We start from the raw sequence: 25,939 nt of genomic DNA, 5'->3' as shown, positions 1-25,939 counted from the left end.
ACCGGACGTCGTTTCTGAACGACGGGCAGGACGGGCGGAGGTTTCGGCGGCAGCGGAGGACGGGCGCCTACGTTTTGGCGGTCTCCGGTCAGGTGCGCGAACTCCACCATCTCGTTGCCGAACTGGCTGAAGATCTGCACAAACTCCTGGAAGCTGACCACTCGCTCCAGCTGCTCCAGGGTGGCCAGTACCTGCGGGGTGGGGGAGGGACAACAGCAGACAGTGGGAGAATATTCTTATCAGGCGCCTACTGCTCAGATAAGGCTTTATACAGGAAGCCACTGAGGAGAAAATGCCCTTCTGGACTGTGTCTGCCTGGCTGTCCATCTGTACAAATGAATTCTATCCACGTTTTTCATTATATAACTCCTAATACATCCTCCTATAAAACTGTGTTCTTCTTCAATACACCTCCATGGGCACAGGACATATCCTGCTTATCACATCGTCTGATGAGAGAAGCCAGTAAAGTGTGGCTCAAGCTGTCTTCAGAGCCATTATGGAAGTAGACATACTTCCACATCTGAACAAACCCTTGTGGTAGAATTACACCATACACTCAATATTATCAAAAACAAAAGGTGAATATCACATTCATACAAAATACAAAAATGTTTTTTTTCCTCCAATCAGTTACGTTTATTTTTGCTCTCTGACATTCTTGAATCAAAGGCTAATTTACTCAATCAAGTCCATGCATTTACAATGCCTGCAGTAGAAGCAGACATGAACGAAATCGTAAGGCAATTGCTTGTCCGAGTATTCTTTGGGATGTCCAGGTTAACTGTGGACTGTGTTTAGATTGATGCCTTAATCTTTAAGGCGCAGCATAGCCAAAGATCGGCCTTTTGTAAGGATGTGATCTTATTGAGGAAAAGTTCATGAATTCTCCGCTACACAACTGCTGTCATCCGATCTCCAGCTCCAGTTGCCTTCTGCAGAAACTGTGTGGAGTGCAGAAAGGACTGTGAGAGGGGCGATTAATGACGGTGTCCTGCAGCGTGACAGAATTATTACAACGGCCTTGAGGTCGGCCCGCAACCGAGAAACCGATAAAAACCCCGTAACAGGCTGGTAAATTAAACATGCAGAACAAAAAAACTCCTGACATATTCAATTAGACCTGAAAAGGGAGGATTTTTCTGAGCAACGTCAACAGTCAGAAAAGCCACAAAAACGGCAACACTGTAAAATGTCTTGTTCAATGGGACAGCCATGGCAGCAAAAGGTTGGGGCATGTTTCTGACAACACTGACAATGAAAATGAACAGCTGAACGGGTGAAGAAAACAAAAGAATGACCATGCCACCTTCTGGCAGTTCAGGTAGGGTGCTTCAACCGGTTAAGCCTACGGTAGTTGCTAAGGTGCTGCGTGCATCAACCTAATCACCAGCGCGTGCAGTGGGTTCATGCTGCAACAAAAATAAATGCTGATTTAATGCAGGAAAGGCATCAGGCTGTACGTGCAGGTGGCTGATAATGGCTCTGGACAGACAGAAGCGTGTAAATTGAATTGTGTGAGGTAAAGGTGAGGGCGAAGCAAGCGCTGCTCTCCAACTGTCAGGACGAGTGTAACGAGACTTGATGACCCAGGGCCCCGAAAGCACATCCCCCCTCCCCCCCCACACACAAAAAAACCCAGAGTACGCTGCTGGCCTTTTGCATGGTAAATGCCCTGCCCACACTCATTAGTGGGAGAAAAGTGCAATAATTGCAGGAGTGTGACTGCGCTGAATGAAATGCAGAACCAAAAAGGCCTCTGGAAGTAGAAGCAAAGAGTGAGTGGGGGGGGGGGGGGATGGCGCCTACCTTGTTGCGCGAGGTGATGATCTGCTTGATGACGATGCGGTCGGCCAGCACCAGCACTTTGGTGACGGAGGAGAGCAGCATCCGGGCAGCCTTCACCATGCTGGTCTTGTCGCTGAAGACGGTGATCCGCCCGTCCGACTCCGGCTGCTCTGGGCTCAGGGCGTCTGTGAGCTGCGCGATGGCGTCTCCTGGGGGAGCGCGGGGAGGGCGTGTGACGACGCTTCGCACGCACGCACGCACACACACACACACACGCACGCACACACGCATGCACGCACGCACAAACCCAAACACAAACACAATACCAAACACACAAACGCACACACGTACACACACAAACACAAAAACCCAAACACACAAACGCACACACGTACACGCGCACACACACACACACACACACACAAGAAAAGCAAGCTTCTCTTTGAAGAGGTCAACTGTAGCCAAGCACCTGTGTTTAAGAGCAGCAGATAGTTTGTGGGGAAGGCTGGGGGTGCTCAAGCTGTACTCTGCTCCACTGTCTCCCCTACATCACATGACCGGCTCCCAGCACCCTGAAGACGCCTCATTCTGTGCTCAGGACACCAGTCAGAGACTCTCAGGCCATGCGACAGAGCAGCACCGGGATGGCCTCAGTTACATTTTGGGATTTTCAGCAGGCACGGAAGATCTTCCCAGCCAGGCCCGGTTGGCACAGACTGTGGGAGAAGCGAGCGGCCCCATTCTCCGGCTCAGCCGCACCCGTAGCACGCGGGCCCGGGTCCAAGACGCAAGGCTAGGTTGCAAAACTACGCGGGAAAAACAAACAACGCTAAAGAACAGCAACTAGTGAAGCCCAAACTGAAAGGCCGACGTTTTCCAGCTGGGCTCAAACGGTTCCAAAAGAAGAAGAAAAAAAAAAAAAAAAGGCGATGGCATCGGACAGCCTACTCCGAGCCAGATCTGAAAAACGACGGCGGCTGATCAGAGAGCATGACAATTAACAGCGCCCCGCTTCCAGGCAGGCTCTCCTGGCTTCGCTAAGCCCGCTCCCGCTAGTGAGGAAATTGGATTAAAACTGGAACAGATAGGACTCTGCATTATGCAACAGACAAGGAGTTCAAAGAACCTAGATGCATTTCAATCTGATTACCTGTATCTAAAAGCATGGCCATTACTTCACATTATGTTATTTACTTGCTCGCAGACGCCCGCATTGAAGGAGACTTAAATAGCTTACGTTTTTAATACGATCCACATGCAAGCAGGTGGATCTTGATTTGAGTCATTTGGATCAGAGAGCCAAAGGCACAACAGCAGCGTCCCACATGGGCTGTGAACCCAGAACCCTCTGGTTATGTGCCAGTCAATATTAAAACATCAACAAATCAACCATGTGTTCTCAGTGTTCTCTATTTTTATGAGGACTCTGTTGCAGTGTTGATGTACCAAATGATCCCTTAAGTGTAACAGGCTGGTAGATTATCTCCAACCACTGTGAATTAGCCACAAACAATGAGATTTCCTCTAACGGAATGTATATATGTGCAGCACGATTACTCACAATTACTTTCCGCTTATTCAACTCGCTAATAGTTATCTTCAGATAGATAATTAGTAGGCTACCACATGAGCTCTTAATATCACACAGAATTAGTACATCACATTGCACACTGACAATTATTATGAGGTTATGTTTGTATTACTAACTGAACGATTGACTGATTGATTGACAGAGTTAGTCACAGTGGAGCCCAAAAGGGTTACATCTTTCAAGCACCGGGTCAAAGGAGAGGACTGGGCTATATGCCAGTGGAAAATAAAGAAAAATGTGTAATGAGCCAAACCTGCCCACAGAGGAAATACATTTAAAGAGGCACTTGAATTAATCCTTTAATGGATACAGACTTCCTGGATTAAAAATACGACACAGAGGGGCCATTTTGGTCCGTACAATTGCAGGATTTTTCCTGCATAGAGAATTCCAAGGCTGCCTTAATCATTTTCTCTGGCGCCTCGACAAAAATGTGACTGGGGTCGGCACAAAAAGTCTACTTCAAAAGTGTTGTGCACAGTGGTTTATCATCATTTTAGATTAACATGCAATGGCGGCACTATTACAGTGTAGCAACACTAGCGCACCATGAAGACAAGGTGACCATGTCAAAGAAGAAAACTACTGAGCTGCTGTAGAGCTCCATGAAGCTATCAACGACATGCAACAAGTTCTTATTGAACCTGCAACAAGTTCTTATTGAACCTGCAACAAGTTCTTATTGAACCTGCAACAAGTTCTTATTGAACCTGCAACAAGTTCTTATTGAACCTGCAAGTTCTCATAAGTTCTTATTGTGCTGGTTTAGAGATTAGAATTCCAAGCACAGCTGAGGCCTCACAGAATTTAGAATTCTGAGCGTGTGTATTTAAAGTCTGGTGCCATTTACAAACTGTTCGTAGAACTGTGCTTGTTAAATTAAACAGCTCAATACAACAACTGCAACAGCGATGAAAATGTATGAGTTATCAAAACTATTAAGGAAAAAAAACAATACATATTAGAAAAATTTATATATTATTTTCATATAATACTTGAATTTATATAATGTTTTATAATGAACTATTGAAAAAAGATATTCTGAAATCTTTACAAAATGTTGCAAAGACAGATGCAAACTGGCAGAACCTTTGGTATTAATTCTTGCTACAAGTAGGCCTACATGTGTTATAGAGCCACAGTAGAACAAAATAGGAAATGTAAATGTCAAATGATGTAGGCTACTTTGAAAAAAAATTCCCAAACTAAGTAAAAAAATCAAGTAGGAATTCAAAATATGAAAAAAACAGATACTAGGCTAAATGAAAAGAAGCATGGTAAATTAGATTCTTGTTGAGTTTCTAAATCAGGTGAATTTCACATCACAATGTTATCATACAAATAGTTTCTAGGATATAATTATTTTTATTAGGCCTACATGGACAGCCAAAATTGGGGTCCTCGGAATATAAGGCATTATAAATCTCCGTGCAAATCTCTTTCCCCTGCAAAAGCAAAGGATTCTAAATCAGTGGAAGAACAGTGGAATGCATTCCTCAGAATCTCTAGAATATAAATCAGATGCGTTCCAGTCAACAAACTTGCTCTAGGATTTGTGACTGGGGTTTAACCCCTGCACGTCCACCCTCATTTGCATATCAGGGACCACAAATCTTTCTCTGCTGCACAGGCAAATGATTCTAGCTCAGCAAAGGTAGGAGAAAATTGGCTCCTCAGTGTGTCTACAGTAAGAATCAATTAGATTTAGAAAATGCATTCACTCCAGGAATAGTGGCTGGAGTTTAACCCCTGCATGACTTTTGCCAAGACACCGCCATTGCTTGATTTTGAGCCAGGAAAAACCCAGTACTCATGACAATAACTATTTTTTGGAAGAATGATTGTAGTTGTAGATGATACAGTTTAAAAAAAAAAAAAAAAAAAAAAAAAAAAAAAAACATGACATGTTCTGGTCCAGTACAAATGTAGATGATGCAGTTTTTTTATCTGTGACCGCAACTCTATAGCTCTGTCTGTCGATTGGTCGGTTGGTCCACAAAAATGTCCCACCCTGTAGCGGCCACAGTTTTCGCCCCAGGAGGCTGAAATTTGGCATGGACATTGGTCATGACCGAAGGTAGAGCTGAGTAACTTTCAGGCCAATTGACCAAGAGGGGGGTGTGGTGATGGGCGTGGCCTATCACAAAAAGGCGCATAACTCCCGAATGGATTCACAGATTTGCACAGGATTTTGTGGAAAGGTTGGTCATGAGCCTAAGAAGAGGACACGTGTTTGTGTGAGGGTGTGTGCGTGGATGCATGCACACATGGATGCATGCGCGTGTGCGGTCGCAGCTATTGCGGACTTGCGCTTGTTTAACATATTATTCGGGTCCAGCATGTGGAGCCTTGATACTGCTGTCGTACTACGCAAGTCTACAGTTCAAAAGTGCTCTCTTTATGAACTTCATAAATACTGTATATGTCAACCCTGACTCAAGATCATCCACTTTAAGGCAGCACACAGATCATCAGGGCCAGTCCAGCTAAACACATTAAATAATTCCCACAAAACAGTTTTGCTTCACCTCCTTGTCTGGCATTGAAGATGACCAGTGGATTAGCACTAATTGAATCAGCTCCTCTATTGAATTAATTACACAAATGTTAACTCTGGCCAGTCCTACCCTATGGCAGTACATAAATGAGCAGACAAGGCCTTGAATAATTATTTATTCTGAAAGCAGTTTTTTTTTCCCCCCAGCTGCAGACAGGTTTGTTTTGCAGCACCTCACAACTGCAATTCACAACTACAGGTCTAATTCTGAAAATCCTACTGGAAGAGGGCAGGGCCCCATCTCACTGTGTAGGGCGGGGATTAGATGCATCATCACTCCACCTGAAACCGAGATCAAATGGAGTGAAGAGGTAAGAGCCAATATTTGAGAAGGTAAACAGTGATTTCACAAGACATTTTTCGTGAAAGATTACGGTCTGACGTAAATAGCTACATAATGGTTGGATGCATGTCAGCTGATTTCATCGAGGGGCCGAACCAGCAATCCTCAGGACTGCCGCCATTTTGTATGAACCTACTTCGGACTTATGCTCATATCCTGAGTCCACACAGAAGCTGCAGATGTTCGGGATAAAAGCTTTGAATCCCTGTGGTAAGTACAGCCAGCAGCAGACATCTTGATTGTATCTGTTCTGCCCTTTTAGCCTCCAGCACAAACAGCACCTTCCAGCCTCCTCTGTCAAGGCTTTGTCAGCCATGTAAGCAACACACTTGGGTCATTCCACGTCAAATTCAGGAAGTCTTGCAGACCTGTGCTGTAGAATCACACAATTTCACTCATGCAATTCACTCATTTCCTTTCCCTTCCTACTTCCTAGACTACAATCAGTTTTAACAGCAAGAGAATTGTTTCAACAGCTGTCTACAAATCCCTCATCGAATCCATGCCCACCTTTAACATAACATCCTTCCCCTCTGTGAAAACTGAAATTTCAAGGATCATAAAGCAAGCAAGCAAATTAAACTGCCTCGCCCAGACAAAGCTACCAGGACTCTGTACGCCGCCCGTCAGAAGGAAGGCCACTCCCACTTTACTGCACTCCTCACGTTCCCTCCACAACTCCTTTCAGCCATTTCCATCTGGACACCGCTTTAAGGTTCTGTGGGCCAAGAAAAAACTTTCACCAAAAATGTTTTATTTCCTCTGCAATACCCATCATAAACAAATAATCTACACAGAACAGTGCAGTATTTGCCCTCCTCAGTTGTTTTTAATGATGCATTTATGCATGTGTGCCTGTGGTATATTAAGTGTTGCTTTAATGCCATGCCACGGTCCTGTGTCAAAGAAAATTGAAGTTTTCTAAATCTGAACCCGATCCTGCAAATACGGTATCACTGGCAAATGCAGTCGACTCCTGAAATAGTGCTTTTCAGTGAATATCACCATGGGATTGATAGCGTGTAGCAATGGCTATGGGACACTTTGCAAATGAATTCCAGCTTCCAGCGTTGAATTATGGGTCTGACAGTTTGAGTTATTCTCACAGATTGACATTCACTAAATGTATAACACGAAAAACATAAGATATAAAGCCCATCCACAATAACACTTGCCCATTTAGCAAATAAATAATGTAAAAAAAAGCTTTTGTGAGATACTGGAGACGCAAAGCGATTTGTGTGATTGCCGAAGGTCATTCCGAAGACCCATAAGTGAACATAAACGTAACAGAACGCACTCAGGAGAACGGGTGACCGCACAGCTTGAAGCCACAACGCGTTCCCCGCCGAGACAAAGCGAAGGTTCCTGCGTTACCATTAGCTCATTTATATGACAGCTGGCCTCGCTGAAAGCAACAGCATTTACTCAAGTGAGGCAGTTAGGAGTCTGTGGTCAAAACGGGCTCATTTAAAGTCCCATGTCTGTTCATTCACCAAGTTTATTCATTTGTCCACAAGAAGCATTCAATTCAGTTTCAAAATAAGCCCAAAACAAAATGGATGCTGGCTGGTGATCTCCAAAACTTGAGCTTCAGACTTTTTACACAGCACAACTGCATTTCACGTCAAAGGCATCAGCCGAAGGATACAGCACTCAAGCGGCTTCAAACCACCACATTTCAAACAGAGTGCTTAAGAAACGAAAAGGCTGCACTTCGGAGCTAAAACAAGAAACGGCCCCATTTCCATAATTGTCCGAGTAGGCGCATTAAAGCCCTGTTCGCTCGGCGGCGGCGCGGCGGCGGTGGATAGCGCTCCCGCAGCCCGCGCTGAAGAGCAGCGCTGCTCACAGACGGATACGTAATGCCCTTTTGTGTCGTATTTTTAGCAGAGCTCCGCGCGGGCGAGCCGTGAAGAGAGAGGGGTAAAAAGGGAAAAAAAAAAAAATCCTGCCAGGAGAGTTCTCTCTCCCAGCCGAACGCAATCCTGCAGACTGATGCAATCTGGCCAAAAGGCTGTGTGTGGGGGGGGGGGGGGGGGGGGAGAGAAAGAATACCCACAATGCCGCTCTCCTGCATTATGCCTCCAGCCCAATTTTCCGACGCGCCGGTCGCTCCCCGGAACGATTACGAAGCGCTTTTTCAGCCAGGGCCGCTTCGCACCCCGCGCCACCTCTGCTGCGGGGCGGCCCGTCGGCTCCTGAACGTGAACCTCAAACCCAGGAGGAAAAAGGCTTCGCAAAGCCCTGCGTTATTTAAACGCGCCCGCCGGTCGATTTCCTGCGACACCGCTGCGTTATATTACTCATTTACATCGTTGACCCCCGCTGACCCCCGCAGTCGCCCGTGAGCCCACCCGCTACGCGTCGACTCGCGTCGGTGGGAACACGTCTCGCGAACCACGGCGTGACGAGAAGCGGCAGCTGACGTTACGTCCTCCAGATGAGAGCACGTGTTTTTCCGCGCTCCCCCCCGAACCAGAGGAGAGTTGATGAAAGTCAGAGAGTTGATAAATATGATTAGTCATTCCAAATTGTGCGAGAAAAGGGAAAAAAAAAAAGCATTACAAATTTTTTTTTTTAAAAGATCCCGAGCACCACTCAAAATGTCCATTAGCGCGATTCAGCGCTCGTTTTCACGGTAAAAAGATGCAGAAGCAGTGCGCTCACATTTTGACCTACGGCGGCCCGTGTCAAGTACAGCTATACATGTACCCAAACACAAGAGCTGTGCGTGATGATAACCGCGGGAGGCTGAAACACTGCCGGCACCATTAAATGCGTTTAGGGAGCGTGCGAAACAAAGTGTGAGCATTCCTTCATTCCCAAGCACTCGGTGCGATCGCAGATTTACCCCGCGGGGCTGTTTTCCGTGCCGAGAGAGAAACGTTGCGGTGCAAACGCGTCCTGCTCGTTGCCATGGACCCCCGGCGGGCGTGAGAACTACCAGCCACTTCAGACGCGGTATTCAGAGCTTGGAGGAGCGCGCGGTGCTCGGTACTGCCTGATGGATGACGCACAAACGCGTCCCTTTTGTTTCTGCAGAAGGGCTGGATCCGGAGGTAAGGTGCAGCCTTGGGCTCGGCCCCGCCCGGTCCAGAGGCACTCTGGGAGACAGCAGGGAGGCTGGAGGGTAAAGGCCTGCCCCCCCCCAACGGGCATAAACGGGCCGGCTCGGTGCATGAGCTCAGGCACGCGACCTTCGCTCCGCTCCGGTGCCGGCAGCCGCCGCGGTCGCCACGCCAGAGGACGACTCTGAGACAGCGATGGGTAGCGGAGGCTCCCGATGGCGACTCGTGAAGGAACACGGCGCGGCCGCGACGTGGGTGCAGGACGAGGGCCGCGATGCGCTACGTTTCTGAAACTGAAGCTAATCAGGAACCCGTTTAAAACACGCAGGGGCTATTGGATCTGCACTTTCAGCCTGTTTGCAGGCCATCCTGAAGGACAGATGCATCAAAAACCTCCCACTCATGATTCAGTTCATATTACAGTACTGGCATTGCATGCGTGTGCTATGCATATTGCCAGAGATTAGCCGTTAATAACAAAAAGGGAAAATCAATGGTAAAGTATTACAAAAGATGCATTAGCTCTCCCACGCAGACATAAACATGCTCCCTTTCGTATAAACACACACACACACACACACACATGCTCATTCTCTCCCACACACACTGACGCACACACACAATCTTTATTTGTCCTATAGACTCACAAGCGCGTATATAACGCACATATAAACACACTCACACACACACATGCTCATTCTCTCCCACACACACTGACGCACACACACAATCTTTATTTGTCCTATAGACTCACAAGCGCGTATATAACGCACATATAAACACACTCACACACACACATGCTCATTCTCTCCCACACACACTGACGCACACACACAATCTTTATTTGTCCTATAGACTCACAAGCGCGTATATAACGCACATGTAAACACACTCACACACACACATGCTCATTCTCTCCCACACACACTGACACACACACACAATCTTTATTTGTCCTATAGACTCACAAGTGCATATATAACTCACATATAAACACACTCACACACACATGCTCATTCTCTCCCACACACACTGACGCACACACACAATCTTTATTTGTCCTATAGACTCACAAGCGCGTATATAACGCACATATAAACACACTCACACACACACATGCTCATTCTCTCCCACACGCACTGACGCACACACACAATCTTTATTTGTCCTATAGACTCACAAGCGCGTATATAACGCACATATAAACACACACACACACACACACACATGCTCATTCTCTCCCACACACACTGACGCACACACACAATCTTTATTTGTCCTATAGACTCACAAGCGCGTATATAACGCACATATAAACACACTCACACACACACATGCTCATTCTCTCCCACACACACTGACGCACACACACAATCTTTATTTGCCCTATAGACTCACAAGCGTGTATATAACGCACATATAAACACACACACACACACACACTTGCGAGGGTCACTGCGCGTGTTGTGGGGCCTACCTGCACGCCGTGCCTCAAAGCAGGCCAGGTTCATCTCCTCCTTCAGCTCTTCGTTCTCTGACGCGATGGCCTCGCCCACAGTGACAAACCGGCCCACCGCCACGTTCACAGCCTGGCCTACCCTGTGGATGGCCCGCAGGGTCTTCTCCGACTTCTTTGGCTTTTCTTTGTGATTGATCAGGGTGGTAATCTGAAACGCACAAACGACAACAAAGGTTAGCAAGGACAGGCCAACAAAGGTTAGCAAGTAAAAGCCAACAAAGGTTAGCAAGGAAAAGCCAACAAATGTTAGCAAGGAAAAGCCAACAAAGTTTAGCAAAGAAAAGCCAACAAAGGTTAGCAAGCAAAAGCCAACAAAGGTTAGCAAAGAAAAGCCAAGAAAAGTTAGCAAAGAAAAGCCAAGAAAGGTTAGCAAAGAAAAGCCAACAAAGGTTAGCAAAGAAAAGCCAACAAAGGTTAGCAAAGAGGGAAAATGGCCTACATAGTCGCTAATGTACAATAACACTGAAGGGTTCGCATTGGGAAAAATTCGACTAGAATCACCTTTCCCCAGAAGAAGCAGAGTATGCAATCAAAAATGGCAGCACACTGGTCCACTCAGCCGAAAGATGTGACCTCTTTACTGGATAAAGTTGTACGCTACGGGTAAAGCCACCAGTTTGTCTCTATTAAAGGACCCACAGGTATTTAAACTTGTATTGTAACTGATATCCTCCAGGGGTCCCTGGGGTCCCAGCACAACCTCCAAACACAAGCTGCTCTGACGTTACTTGAAGTGTTTTCTTGCTTCAGACCCCTGAATGCCCCATACCGTTAAGGCCGTCGAGATGCCACTAGGAGACATCTGGGAGACAGAAAAAGCTTGAGGAGCTGAACAAATGCTTCCTAATTTTACTCAAAAGCACACTTCTCTACAGTAAACAACTCTGTCCAAGCAGAAAGATGGGTCTCTTCATATGCAAATCTTTCCAACAAGCATCCTCATTCAGCGACGGAGGAAACGATTACACTGCCGGCCTCGATCAAATTTAATCACTTTATTACCGCAAATTGGAACTCGAACTGCATACATGATGTTCACTGCTTTTACGGTGACTGTCATGTCAATTTCACTTTTATGGGTGGCCCTTATTATAGGTTAAATGTATAAAAAAATTTTAAAAGTAAATTGTAATCTGTAATAATTCAGTTGAAAATGCACGCCAATGAGTTTTTAACTGGACACACCAGACTAAGAGGTGTGTATGTGTGCGCGCATGCGCGTACGCTGCCGGGGGGGGGGGCTCTCAATATTTCTTCCAGCACAAACCATTTCTAGATCAATCCCTGCCCACACACAGACATGCACAGATTCACACACGCGCACCTGCACACAAACGCAAAAAAACAATCGCATGCATGCACCTGCGCAGACACCTGCTTTAGGGATGTCGTGATGTAGCATGCATGCTCGCCAGCCTGCCACTGTTCTTAGCGACATCTCTGTTTGCGCAAATCGGTTGAATTCACGCTCCCCAACACTGCAGGTGGCTCTGAATGAAGTGAAGAGTACCCGCTAAATGAATGCAATGTAACGTGCACACACGGAATGTGAAAGGGCAGAATCGCCATTCACACTGCTCTGTGAACACCAGGTCACGTGCGCCCCGCGTCGCAGCGCACGCTTCAAACTTTCACCGCTCGTTTTAGGGGAGGGGCAGAACGCCCCGTCCTGCCCTACTCAGAGACAGGAACAGAGGCGGGGACGGAGAGCCAGGCGACCGTCCGATTGGCCGTAAAAAGGACTGGGGCTCAGCTTAAAGGGTGCCAGATCAGCACGCGCTCTTCGACGGCGTTCTGGCCAGCGCTCGGTCCATTACCCAGGCCAGCGCTCCGCGGGGGTGGGGGTGGGGGGGGGGGGGGGGAAGAGCGTCGCATTGAGAGCCAGCCGAGAGAGGCCCGTCGTGAGGCGGTGAAAGAGATCCAGGAAAAACAAACACCACGACGCACCAACGAGCCAGCAGCCAATTAAGCGCTTTGTTTTGCTCCGGGATGAGATATTGATTGCTCTGGACTGAAGTGAAGCCACCATCAGCAAACATAAAAATACAAAACAAAAAAAAAAAAAAAAAAGCCAGCATACTTTCTTCAGTTACTTCGTGTGTAATTATCATCACCGCCACGACGATGATGAGGATCAGCTGTGGACGGGCAGATGGATAGGCGCTCGTCGTAGGCGGTAGGCCTATCTCTCAGGGTTTCTGCTTTACGTTGGTTCGGTGTGCTAAGAGTAACGCGCAGCGGCTCAAGCTAGCGGTGTCAGAATGAGTAAGATCGGCGCGGCGGGCGGGGGGGGTCGGACCCTGCCGCGAGGCGGCTCTCTGGCAGGGCGGCGGTTTATTTACCCGCCCAAATGCCAGCGCTCCCTGCCCAGATGGCCTATTCAGCCCCCAATCACAATCGTCAATAATTTAACGGCTGAGCCAATTACGACACCTGTTCTAATTAGTCCGTCCTCTCCCCGCGGAGAGCTGGGAGAGGGGAAGGAAGGAAGGAAGGAAGGGGGGGGGGGGTCTTTAATTAGCCGGATATGCAGCTGTGGGGCCGACGTGTGGCTCCCGGCGGGGGGGGCACGCACTGCCTCCCCGCGACCGGGCACGGGCTGGAGCCTCGCGGGACGTTAGCGGAGGACGCGGGAACGTCCTGCTGGGCAGACAGAGAGGCTGATGGGAAGGCTGAATTTAAGCACGGCGGAGGCTAACCCTACAGCGTTTCCACACGGCGACTTTCATAGATTATTTTTCCTCCCTTCTGCATTGCTACAGCTCCCTCCTCTAAACCCCTCAACTGCAGAAAACCCTGAAATGTGGAGGAAGGCTGCGCGCTACGTCACGTCGCGGGTGAAAGCGTTCGCCATTTAGAGCCGAAAGTTCCTGAAGGGGAGCGGGACGGCGCCGGCGGGAAAGAGATAGCGGAGCCTCAGCGAACGCGCGGCGTGCGTCACGGCTGCCTGGGCAGGCCCCGATAGCTCTGCTGTTTATCAGCCTCTCTGAATGAAGGAGCTCTGTGAGCCAGGAGGAAGCGGCTTCTCGCCGCAAACCGCGCGCGGAGCAGGAAGTCGCGTCAGCGTCGCCCGGGGTGTGCTCCTCCTGTGCTCCTCCTGCGCGAGGCGGCCGCTCTGTGGCACGCAGGGTGGGGTCCAGCACTGCGGCGAAGGGTCCGTCGTCATGGAAACCGCTTCGCCATTTTTTTTTTTTATCGCAGAGCGCTATTGACAGGCATTGATCGGGGTCGGGGGGGCGGTGATATCTGGAAGTTTAGAATACCCTCCTGGCTAGCAACTCTCTGAGGGAATTGACAAGGTACTCCACGTGCAGCATGGGACTCTTCCATTTTAGGCATTGTGTCGCATGGATTCCCCTAAGTGCTAATGACGCATCCTACTAATGTGCTCAGTCACACTGGTACCTCAGATGAGTGCGTGAATGAGTGAGTAAGTGACTGACTGACTGAGTGACTGAGTGAGTAATTGAGTGTGAGTCAGTGAGCTTGAGAAAGCATGTGTGAAAGCAAGAGGGACTCACGAGTGGGCAAGAACCTGTGATCAACTGGGTGAGGGAAAGCCTGTGCTTGTGAGTGCATTAGAGTACGTATGAGTGTGGCCACGTATAACAGAGTGCACACACCTAAATATGAGAGATAGAGAGAGCAAGAGAGAGAGAGAGAGAGAGCTATGCTACTTTGTGTAGGACATCTCTAAATTCCTTCTGGTTGGATTAATGCAATGGCCACTGCGCACAAAAACTGACAAAGCAGAGGGAAAATCAATATAGTGACAGCCATGGGAACCGGAAGAGCTTTTTCAAAACCCACCCTCACCTAGCCTTGACCATGTAAATCTAGCCCTTCGAACGTGCCCTCTCTCCTTTTTGTCCACAGGAGTCTCCAGGGAGGATGTTCCCACCTCCAGCAGAATCCACTCCATTGTTTCGGAATCGTTATCGTGGCTGGCAAACTACAAGCAAATCGCTTCCTCTCGGGTGCTTCGGCTTGATCGAGCCTTCAGAACGGACAGCAGCAGAAAAGCCTCATACGCAGTTCAGAGAGTCGCGACAACATTTTTGGGGAAACCAGCGATGCTTGGTAGCTGTGTGTCAGTGCAGAAGGGGTACACTCCCCCAAAAGGGCTGTTTCAGGAAAAAGCAGGCTTGGGGTACCCTGACCTTCTCTTAGAGGGGGGGGGGGCTGCTGTGCTGAAGCTCCTCCGTATCCAGGCGTATGCTTCATGGTTCAATGCTAAGTCACATGGCTCCAAGTCCCAGAACGCACACGGCGCCTGGCTTACAGCGGTCCGTCAAAGGGAAGCGAAGCTTGCGAACGTGCTGCGCGAGTCAATAATTTATGCCTTCCTACCTGTGCCTGTGCCAGCCCCCTGCAGCTAATCCAGAACGCAGCCTGGGAATATCCGCAGCCAGGTCAGGCACCGTTGCTCACAGAGCTCAGAGGAGTGTCCTCATGTTCTCTTACGCTGTAAGCTGCTCTGGATAAGAGCGTGAGCTAAATGAACGTAATACAGGGCTACGTATAGGCTATGTAACGTTAACCATGTACACAGCTGGATATTTAATTGTGTTGGCACCAACACAGGGCTGAAATCACTGGATAGTCTGGTGGTGTGGTCACCTTTAGAAACTGAAAGGAGGCTTACAGTATATTGGTTTTTTAAAGAAGGTGAGAAAAGTTAGAAAAACAAATCTTCAAGTAAATATTTCCACAGCAGCCCTGAGGGCACGGCTGGGGCTCGACTTCAAATCCCCAAGGTCAAAAAGAGTGGAAAAAAAATCCCCGTGAACACATCCGAGAGGTTGTATTTCACCTGCACAAACGCTTCAGGCAACACAAACAAAGATTCTGAACTGGTCAAAGAGGAATGCTTTCGAATTAACACTCCCCCACCAGACAAAAAAAAAGGAAGAGCATACTAACAGACCCAGCTGGTTTTAACCTTCCGAAAATGTGAGCCAGCTAAAGCTAATTCGTTCTAAACCAAGCCTACTTCGCCAGGACGTGTAAATGAGAAATCTTGAAGCAATTTCGTTAAACTCCGGATGACGCGTGCCAGTCCTGCTGAGAGGGGGATTAAAGCATTGCGTTATCTGCAAACCGGTAGGCCTATGTCTACGAGTCCGCGTCACGTCATTCACTGCGATCAAACAGAATTTCAGAGTCCGCTGGTGCGTTCGGTGCGTAATTAGGCCTACGCGCACCATGCTGAGTCCAAGGCTGTCCTCCCATATGCGGAACATTATGGTCGATTAAAAAAAAAATCATCAAAACCTGTTGCGAAGATAAGGGCGGAGAAGAATGCTTTTTACGCACGTCTATGAGAACCGCGTTCCTGGAGGATGAGTCCGCCTTTCCAATCAACGCATTCCTCAAGCGCTTCAAGCACTTTCCCTGTCAAAGCTGCAGTTCATAAAAATGCTCGAAAGACGTTTCTGCCATTATGAATGGCGCCGTTTCCTTACAATAAAATTGCCCAAACGTCGTCATCTTTTTGTGTACAAAGAATTCAAATTACACCCAGATGGTGTTCTCATCCAGTCTTTTCATGCAGAGTACACCCTCGAAAATTCATTAGTTTTTCAGGAGTTTTTGTGAGAAAATAGCACGTTGGCAAGAAAAAACTTTTTCATATCCTGAGAGTCAATAGCATAAACTATTTTAATCATCAGTGCAATATGCTCCTATACTGAACATGGCCCACATCCATCCATCACAAGCAGCTGTGCGTCTGGATAGGTCACTTTTCAGACACTTCATTTGTGCCTCTTATCGTTCTCGTACAACACACCTCATTTACAATAAGCTCTCCTTTATCGTGAAACAAATTCACACACTTGCTGTGCAAGCCAACAAATAATATGGCTTTTGTACAATTGCACTGTAAAAAAATAATGCTGCGTCAAACTGCTTCTGGTGATGATAACGTTTTAGGTTATTACCTAATAATAATGGGCTTATTTAAATCTGTAAATGTATCCAAGCTATAACCCCACAGGCATATGGGGGAGTTGCCAACCGAAGAAGAACAAAAGGAAGTTGTTATGCAGGAAGAAAAAAAGAAAAAAAAAAAAACTTTCAATATAAAACTAAATCTTTCAGGCAAGGATACGTTCCTTTGAAATCTCTGTATAAGAGCTACGGGCAAGGTAATTAGAATACAAGAGGAAGCGATTCAGTCTCAGTCTTAACCTTGCGGGTGCCTGGCTATCTAAGATTAATGGGCTACCATTAAAGGGGCTTTCTTTCCCTCAAGTGACAGCGAGCGGATGAGGGAAATGACTAAACGCTGCAATCGTGACTTAAAACTTTAAAGTGTGCATTCCAGTCTGCTGCAAAAGACCATTTATGCGATTTCCAACAATCGATCTCTATTCCACAGTACAAGCACGGAACATACGTTACAGGTACTAAATGGATTTTCGCTTCCTTGAATCATTTCTTATTACAAAAGATAAAGACTAGGAAACCCACTAAAAAGTTATTTTTCAGCCACTATCAATAAGATGAGCTCTTAAATGGTGAACGGGTTCCATTTTTTGTCATTCCTCAGAGAAATATCCCACATCAATCTCTGGACTATTTTTCTTTCCCAAAACAGTGAATTCCATGTGTCAGACTTTCCGTATGCCTTTCCGTACAACATGCCTTATGGGGTACCTATGAAAGCCGTCTTTTGAATTATCATCCTTATTTAATCAAGAACAGGATGACACAGGTGTAAAAACACTTAGCTAATGTAAGCACCTCACGGCCCACAGAGGGAAGGAAAAGTCGCTAGCTTGGGAATGGGTGCGCAGCAGGAACGCAGATAACCGGAGAAAAGTTTCACTGGGATCAGGCAGCTGAGGCGCAGTGCACGACGACTTCCTCAAATTAGAAAAAGAAAAAAAGGGAAGTCCGTTCACATCCATAATCCTGGTAATCCTGAAACGAGACGTCAAAATAAACTGCTCCACACTGATAAAGAGACCGTCCGCCCTTACTTCGAAGATATTGTACATTTACCAAGCAATAGCCTAGATAGCAAACCTGAGCTTCAAATTAATCGCAAATTCAGTGTGGAGTGTGAAAATAAATAGAACAAGGGAAACTGCCTTGCTTTTTCTAAACCAGTCTTCTTAAAGTTCATTTTAAGTTGAATCAACTTAAAACTATACTTTTACATAACTTAATTTTAAAAATTACCTTGCAAAAATATGCTTTTAAAAATCTTTTTTCCCCTCAAATTGTTGGCAAGTTCAACTTAAAAACGGACCCCATCTTTTATGCTTTTGAGAAGTCCCCAAAGATGTCCTTGAAATATAGTTTAATTTTAAGAGTTGATAAAAGATTAGACCAATTAAAAAAAAAGAAAGGAAGAAAAAGGAAGTTGAATGCACATTGATAGGATAACAATCCTGAAATTCTCCTAAAAATGTAGGCAAATAGGCAAATGAGCTTTGTGCTCTGGTAGGTGGCCAGTGACCAGAGAGAAAGACAGGCCATCAAGGGCAGAGACGGAAACGAGGCCTAGGTTCTTCACATCTAGAAGAGGAACCAGGTAAGAAGCACCTCACCTGGCCACATTCAGTTGACCGCCAACATTCTTGGCAACACAGCCAATAATTCTGGCCATAATATTCTCTGAGTGGTTGTAATTTCAGTAGTGCGTCTGGGAGAAATGACTAAACAGGCCGTTCCCACTTCCTAAAATTGCACTACAGGCCAAGAATTTCCACTGACTAATTTTGAACTCTAAAATGACAAGTGGCAATGTACGCTACAGGTTTGCTCATACTGGCTGGCCAAGTGAGAAGTAATGCATCTTCCGCAGTGACAACCTTATTTGTAAATGAATGGGCGGTAGTAAAAAGTCCAAGAGAGATATTTATGACTGAAAATCCGGTCCTGGTGCTGTTGCCAGTTTAACCTCTTCGCACAAAGCCCCCTAGATTACTAAACTTAGACATTCAGTGTTACTGCAAACAAAGTACGCGTTAAAAACAGAAAGGCTTTGTTTTGGTTTCATTAGTAGACGATACGCGACAACTAGCCTATGCCGAATACGGAGTTTCGCAGCACCACCATTGTCGCTCTGGTCATTCATTTAACAAGCACCCCCTCCCTGCAGTCTCATCTGCAACTACACCCCCCAACCATGACATAATGGATAATACTGTCTACTGGGTATTCATAAAAAATATTCTTTCACCACTCAAAAATGGTATTCCGTCATAGCAACAAGATAAACCCGAAAATAGCCCTAAGATATGCTAATACAGCAGTGAAAACGCTGCTCATTGAATAACGAAATAAACAATTTTAAAACATTTTAAAAAATGATACCATGTCACTCTACAGTCAATATCTGGGACTAAATATTGAATAAATATACAACCTTACCATTGGTTTTACGCACAGAGATGTCCCTTTTGAGTGGAAATATATTGTCTTGGACAATCCGTTTGTGAAATATACAAGCATTTGTGACAAATGTCTTCCAAATTTATGAATATAAACTAATCTAAGTATAGTAATAGTTAGTATTGTAAATGGTACAAATGTCTTGCTTCATTTAAGCCATTTTTCAAGTCTCTGTGGTGTTCACATATGGAGTTATAAAGCTTTAAATAGGGTACCCCCTAAATGGGCAAGGATTGGCCAGATTTGGCATGTGTGCTAAGGGGTTAATGGGGGGAGATTACATGCTTTGGAAAACAGAATGCCAATGTCACCGTTAAATCTATTTGAATTTTTATTTTACACTAACCACGTGAGCATCTTCAAAGTGCTCTATGCAAAAATGTCCACAAGTCAAAAACGTTTCAATGATTCAAGGACCCAGGAACACTGCAGGATTGAAGCCCTGAATGAACCAGGCCTTCATTATTCATACAGCACAGCAGTTATGAGTGAGTGCACTGTTCCGGAAACATCCGTGTTACTGTAGCAGGCGTTCCAGCCACTGGCTGACCGCTGAGCCTGGTGTGGTGTGGTAAAGGCTTCCTCGCATAGCAGATCAAAGCAACATCTCTTGCTTTCGGAATCGATTTTGGACCAAGAAAAAAAAATTTCCTTGGAAGGTGGGTTTTTGCTTCTGGGTAGCTTTTCGTGATGAGGATGGCCTCGTCCAAAACAGCAGGTGAATCTCAGGTTGTACAGTGGACAGCCATTTTGGTGATGGTATGTATGAGTAATCGGATACCGACAGTAAGAATCTACAGAAAACAGCCCACAAAATATTACAGGCAAACAGCCACCGTTCAAGGCTTAATATGCACTGGCATACTAAACACTAAACAGGTCATTATTTATCACTTAACTCATCACTCACAATATGGCTTCGCCAACCCACCACACCCTGACACTGATGTCTAGATTAGTCCCTGAAAAGTACTTATACTGACAGCTTAAGTGTGCAGTAAAACAGGGAAATCTCAATATTAAAACAGCTTCGGAAAGCAATGGCTAATAAGTTAAAAAAAGAAAAAAAAAAGAATCATCGATCTCCATAAGAGTGTGAATTTTAATTGCACAATAATGGCAGAGGATGGTTAATGGAGAGAGCGTTTTCAAATGGCAGGAGGCCTTTCCTGGCATCACGCCATCAGTTTCACATCTTAGCAGGCGTCCCACTGCACTTCCAAACGCAAGTCTACTAATTCCTTGTTTTGTGAATCTAAAAGCCCTTTGTGTGTAGCCAGTGTTCCACAGGGACTAACCCAGAAATCGTGGCCGCTGTGCCAGCAAGCCCACTAGATTCACAGGAACCTCTCGTGCAGTCAAACCATGAGACCTGCCCCGCTACGAAAAACAACCTCAGCAGCTACCGGAATGAGCTTATCAAATCATTACATTAAGAATACTCCAGAGTAAACCGGTGCTTCCGAAACAAAAACGTCTTCAACATCCCTGACCACAGACGTGCGCTGCCAAACGAAGACTGAGACTGAGCTTTGCCGGTTAGCGGCCCGGTGAGTGGCAGGCTTTGGCAAGCGCGTGAGGGAGACGCGCTGTAACAAATCAACAAACGTGTTTAATCAACAAAGAGGCTTCTGGAGGAATCTCAGTTCATAAATCAGGTCTAACCAATCAGCTCGAGGTACACATGATTGTAGGCTACTGAATGATGTAGTATGTTACGGATTTAAAACGCTTGCGCTGTTAATGTACCCTGTATACACAAATGTACAGAAGAGGCAACAGCACTGCGTACGCTTGAGCGAAACACCCGAGACTGAATGCATAAGCACACCCAAGGTTATCAAGTCAAGAGCGCATTCCCACGGTGGCCATGTACAGCCCCGGCATGTGAAAATGGCAGTTTCTCCCCCCCCCCCGCCCCTGTTATGTGCCTGTTCATTGTAGCACCAGGCGGTTAGTGCCAAAAAGGTTTTTAAACGGCCGCTTTGCTGACGGTGCAGCGACTCAGTGGGCCTCCCAGATTTCACAGAGGGAAAGGTCTGGTCTGAAAGCCGGCGAGCCTAATCCCGTTTCCTGCTCTATCGAACGCGATTCAGAAGAGTCGCACTGAAAGGGCCCGCATTAAGTCACCGCCTCGCATCAGGAATGTGAAAAACTCCACAAGCAATTCCACAAGCAAAGCGCTAAATCAGATTCGGTACTCACTCGGAAAGCAATTTAAGAACGGTTCTTTAACCGCGCCACTGGAACGCCATGCCTTCCCCTAAGCAGGACCGTGTTGATGGGTATCTGGTGAGCATGTGAGCATTAGCTAATAGCCTAAACCCGGGCGGCCTGTGGAGGATGGGCTCACCCTCTATAGCCCGGTCGTTCCTCCTGAGATTTCTTCCCATCGGAGGGGTTTTTTCTTCCCACTGGGAAGTTTTGTTTTTTTTTCCCCCCTCCCCTCAATAGTTTGGTTTTTTTTGGAGTTTCTGCCTTGGTTTCTGCTCAATTTTCCTTTGTATCCTCAGCAAAGGATCTTTGTAACAGTGTCCCTGTAGAAAGCGCTGTACAAAAATTTAATTGAATTGAAAGTGTGACTAGGAGTAGGGATGTTTACTTGAGTAGACAAGTAGCCAGCAGATTCTTAAAACATTTAGAAAAGTAATCAAAAATCAGATATCTTTTTTTATTTACTTACTTATTTTCAACTTTCAAAAATAATTGAGTGATATGGGAGGTCAGTCTTCTTAATTCTTTTAAGAGTTCAGGAAGCTCTATCTAGTAAAAACACTGTTTCATTATAGATGCTATTCAGGCTGTGCCATGTTGATTAGAATTCTGACAAATGACACCCTTGAATTGTGCAGGACTTAACCTGATCATCGCTGCCTGTGTCCTTGACAATGCCATCAATTCTGAAAACTCCACCGCTTTTGACTCACGACTACTGCTGACACACAGATAGCAAAGCACTGATTCTAGAATCTAACCTTGTTATCAATAACTGCTGCAACGTGAAAATAAAACTAATTTTCTAGCATTTTTGCTCCCGCACCCCAAGTACTAGCCTATATGCCATAGTGCTCAGGCAGTCCTTGTCTTTTCAGTACCCGAGTATTCATGCCCTGATTGCTAGTTACCTCAAAATGAAGGTCACTGTGAAATTTGACCACAGTACACTTTCACAGTATTTAATGCAGCCTGCATTTTACCCGATGCATGGCAACATATACTACTCCTAATGGTTGAAATCAGACGGTATTACAATATCACATAGGAGGCTTGGAAAGTGACACGTTTGCCTTGATTCTGACTATGCGGGGGTACAGAGTGAAGACGTTGACTTCATTAAGAATACTACCTTAGCGGGTCACAGAAGGACAGAAGAAAAAGGACAAATAAAAGATCAAATATTAGAGGCTGAATATTGCAGCGCTTATCAAAAGGACCATTTCTGTGCACAGACATGAGGCTTGATCCAGCATTTTTTGTTGTTTGTTGATTTCCTGCAGATAACCTCAGGAAATTAAATGGATACTTGATACAGAGGGGAAAAACAACCCATAAAATACAGAGAAACAGAAAGGAAAGAAAAAGGAGATCCTGATGCCTTTTCATGCTTAATTTGTAGCTTAGGACGATGCTAAATAGATAGGGATAGACAGCATTAAGCAGCCACTTCTCTCCTGCACATTTCCCACAAGTCTACGTGGACATTACTTTACACAAAAAAGGTTATGTTAAATAGGATTTGGATTACAGTGAAGTATGTATAGGGTTAGCATGGTTCAACCACAATTTCCTGTGAAAACCACTGACACTGGCAGTGTGATGAAAGCAAGTTATAAATTATTACTTATGAAGATTAACATTTTATACTAGTTTCTTTTTATACTTGTCATAAAGACACACAGGTAATGCATTACTCATCTCCCAATGAGAAGCACTCATAAAAAGCAGCCTCACTCTACAGTACGGCTTCGGGTCCCAAATACTGACCCCATAATTGGCAGCCCTGACCCAGACCCAGCCTAATACAATTGAAATATTTAGCTGATCAATTATCAGTGTTGGGGAGCAGCCATTAACCGGAAGCTGTCGTTGGGAAGCAGGGGCTGGAAAGAACACGTCGGCCGACCGTGACTGGCAGGCTTACATAATCCACGGTGATGCGTTTATTCATGCAGCACGTTGCCCTTGACAGCGAGCACATTCAGCAGAATGCAATAAGCCACTTTCATTGTCTGTGTGATGACCGGACCGGGGGCAGGCAGCCCGGCACTTTTCCGCACATGAGCGTTCCCCCTCAGACAGAGACCCAGCGCCGAGCTCCACGGGCGTGGCGAACAACGGCCCCAGCCCAAGGAGCAGGGACCTGACTGAAACTCCGGAGAGTAGCCTATCTCTTTCTCCACGAATGACATCAGGGCGTGGCGTACAGCAGATAAAGAATGGGGCTGCGACACTGAGCTGCAGGTTCAAATCCCAGCCTGGGTATCGCCGCTGTTGTCAGGGCGCGGTACTTCACTTAGCTCTCTTTGAATGAGGATGTCTGATAAGCAAATGAACAGCGTAATGAATGCCTCCTTTTCTGGCAGCGAGGGCTTAAAGGGATTTCATTTAAGTGATGAAGCGCTTTGGTTCCCGGGCGCTGTCTTTTTTTTCTTCGTAGTCAGTGCCATAAAAACAGACTCCTCCAACTTTAAGTGACAATATTTTCTCTCAGAAGAGATCAGATGAAACATGCGAACAGTTTCGCAGTGAGTGGCACATGTAAAGTGAGGACAGGCTCTATTCTTTCTCATTATGTTGTGTCTTTATTTGACCACTACAGATAGTGATGATAGCTACACACTTTCTTGGAATTATGGGAAATCCTTCTGCTTTAGCCCAGTCTTCCATTCAGTGAACTCTGTAGTGTGTCTTATTGGCTCACAGGCATCATAAACTGTTCCAGGAGCCTTGTGCATGTACAGCCATACTTAGCAAGAGTTGACATGCTAGGCATTTACTGGCTAAACCATCTAAAATAAAGATGAAATAAAACTATTCTGTTCAGCTACCTAAATCTATCGCTCATTACAAACACTCAAAACATATCAGTAAAGCAAGACTATACAGCTTAAGGAGCTTTGCCTTGTTCCTCGCCTTCATACATAAACCTGACTTATTTGCACACACTTCAGTTTAGTCTAATGAGTAAGACCAAGACCTAGACTTTATATTTGATTTAAGTTTCTTGCAATATAGACAAGAAAATTATATTACATATTATGGTTCTTAACTGCATTTCAAAACAACTAATGAGAAGTCAACACTGAAATGAATACTGTATAGGCTAGGCCATAACATTAAATCCACACCCATTCACCCATCACTACAGCCCTCCAGAATGAATTAAATATTTTGCAACCAAAGTGTAAAAACAATTTTAATTGAGTGGAAATACAAACCTAAAGAATCTTAATGGCCTGGAACTGGAGGCCCTGTCCTCTGCAGCTGTGCACGCATTAAATCTACCAGGCAATCTTACAGATGCTCCTTCCCGTAAGGGTGGCATCCCATGGAGATCTGGTGGTGCCCTTTAAAGATCACTCATTTCCGGCTTCAAATAACAAACATTATCAGCAGAACAATTTGCCTACAAGAACAGGTGAATCATCCAGTGGAAGAAGCACTGGAATCGTGATTTTTTCCAAAAGTAAAACCTTTCCATGTTTTCAACACACGTATGATCTTTTTCAGTAAGTTCAACATCAGTTTTAATTCTGATGACGGTGCCAAGCAGGGTCTGGGCGTTACGTCTTGACACCCACCTCTGGCGAGTCCTCTGAAGACGTGGAAAAGTTTGCAATGAGAGGGAACACAAGAGCGAGTGGTCTCTGCCTCAGTACAGGTTTGTTAAAACATATTCATTTTTAATTCAAATCCAGAGGGACAGTCATAAGCCATACAAAATGTTCCCGTAATCGTGGCTTAGCTCTCTGAGCGGAGTTAAGGGGTCTTTTACTCTTGAGCAGGTCTCCAGTGCAGATTTCAGGACTGCGGCCTGTCATTTCTCCAGTCCAGTGACCCCGGGAAAGAAAACACTGAGGAGATTAATAAATGAAGTTCATGCAAATTTATAGAAATGGGATGAAAAAAAAACACAACACTAGAAAATATTCGAAACGCTTGGTGAATCGCTGGCAGCTCGCCAAGAATCCTCTGCTGATCGGTCCTCACCAATTGAAGACCGGGGTCCCAAATTCAGGAAAAAAATACAAATATACTTTTACTCTTTGCAGTGTTATTACAGTAGTCTATTTAATACACTGAAGTTCCCGAAGGTGGCCTGACAAAACAAAGATGTTTGAGAACCATGAAGGGGTGGGCTGTATGGGGCCCCAAAAAATCAAATCAGGCTTTTAATTAATTCATTCATTTTTATTTTATTTTATTTATATATTTGGGCGATATTTGGCTGATAAACTATTTATATTACTGATATGTTTAATATAAGCAAATAATTATAACATGATTAATAAACATTTTTAAGAACGTGGTATCAAATTTTCAGTTTCTCTAAATATATTGAGAAGTCCTCCGCGTGAATAGTTGACAGATTTCTAACATATTCCTTCATAATGTGGAAACACTGGAGCACATGCTTCCAATGGAGAATGTATAGGCATGCTAG

The 25,939-nt window shown here is 45.6% G+C and overlaps 1 protein-coding gene across 2 annotated transcripts in view; it reads right to left on the bottom strand.

Moving 5' to 3' along the window:
* ctnnal1 (catenin (cadherin-associated protein), alpha-like 1) overlaps positions 1-25,939 on the bottom strand; it is a 73,526-nt gene that overhangs the window by 26,523 nt on the left and 21,064 nt on the right. For both annotated transcript variants that reach the window (XM_035428777.1, XM_035428775.1), the window contains exons 2-4: positions 10,828-11,017; positions 1,810-1,997; positions 72-191 (exon numbers count right to left, since the gene is read on the bottom strand). In XM_035428777.1, the coding sequence (XP_035284668.1) occupies positions 72-191; positions 1,810-1,997; positions 10,828-10,861 (342 nt within the window). In that variant the 5' untranslated portion in view covers positions 10,862-11,017. The remainder of the gene's footprint in view (positions 1-71; positions 192-1,809; positions 1,998-10,827; positions 11,018-25,939) is intronic.

The sequence above is a fragment of the Anguilla anguilla genome, chromosome 8 (assembly GCF_013347855.1).
Source record: "Anguilla anguilla isolate fAngAng1 chromosome 8, fAngAng1.pri, whole genome shotgun sequence".
NCBI classification, from domain to species: domain Eukaryota; kingdom Metazoa; phylum Chordata; class Actinopteri; order Anguilliformes; family Anguillidae; genus Anguilla; species Anguilla anguilla.
This window is presented reverse-complemented; position numbering and strand designations above follow the sequence as displayed.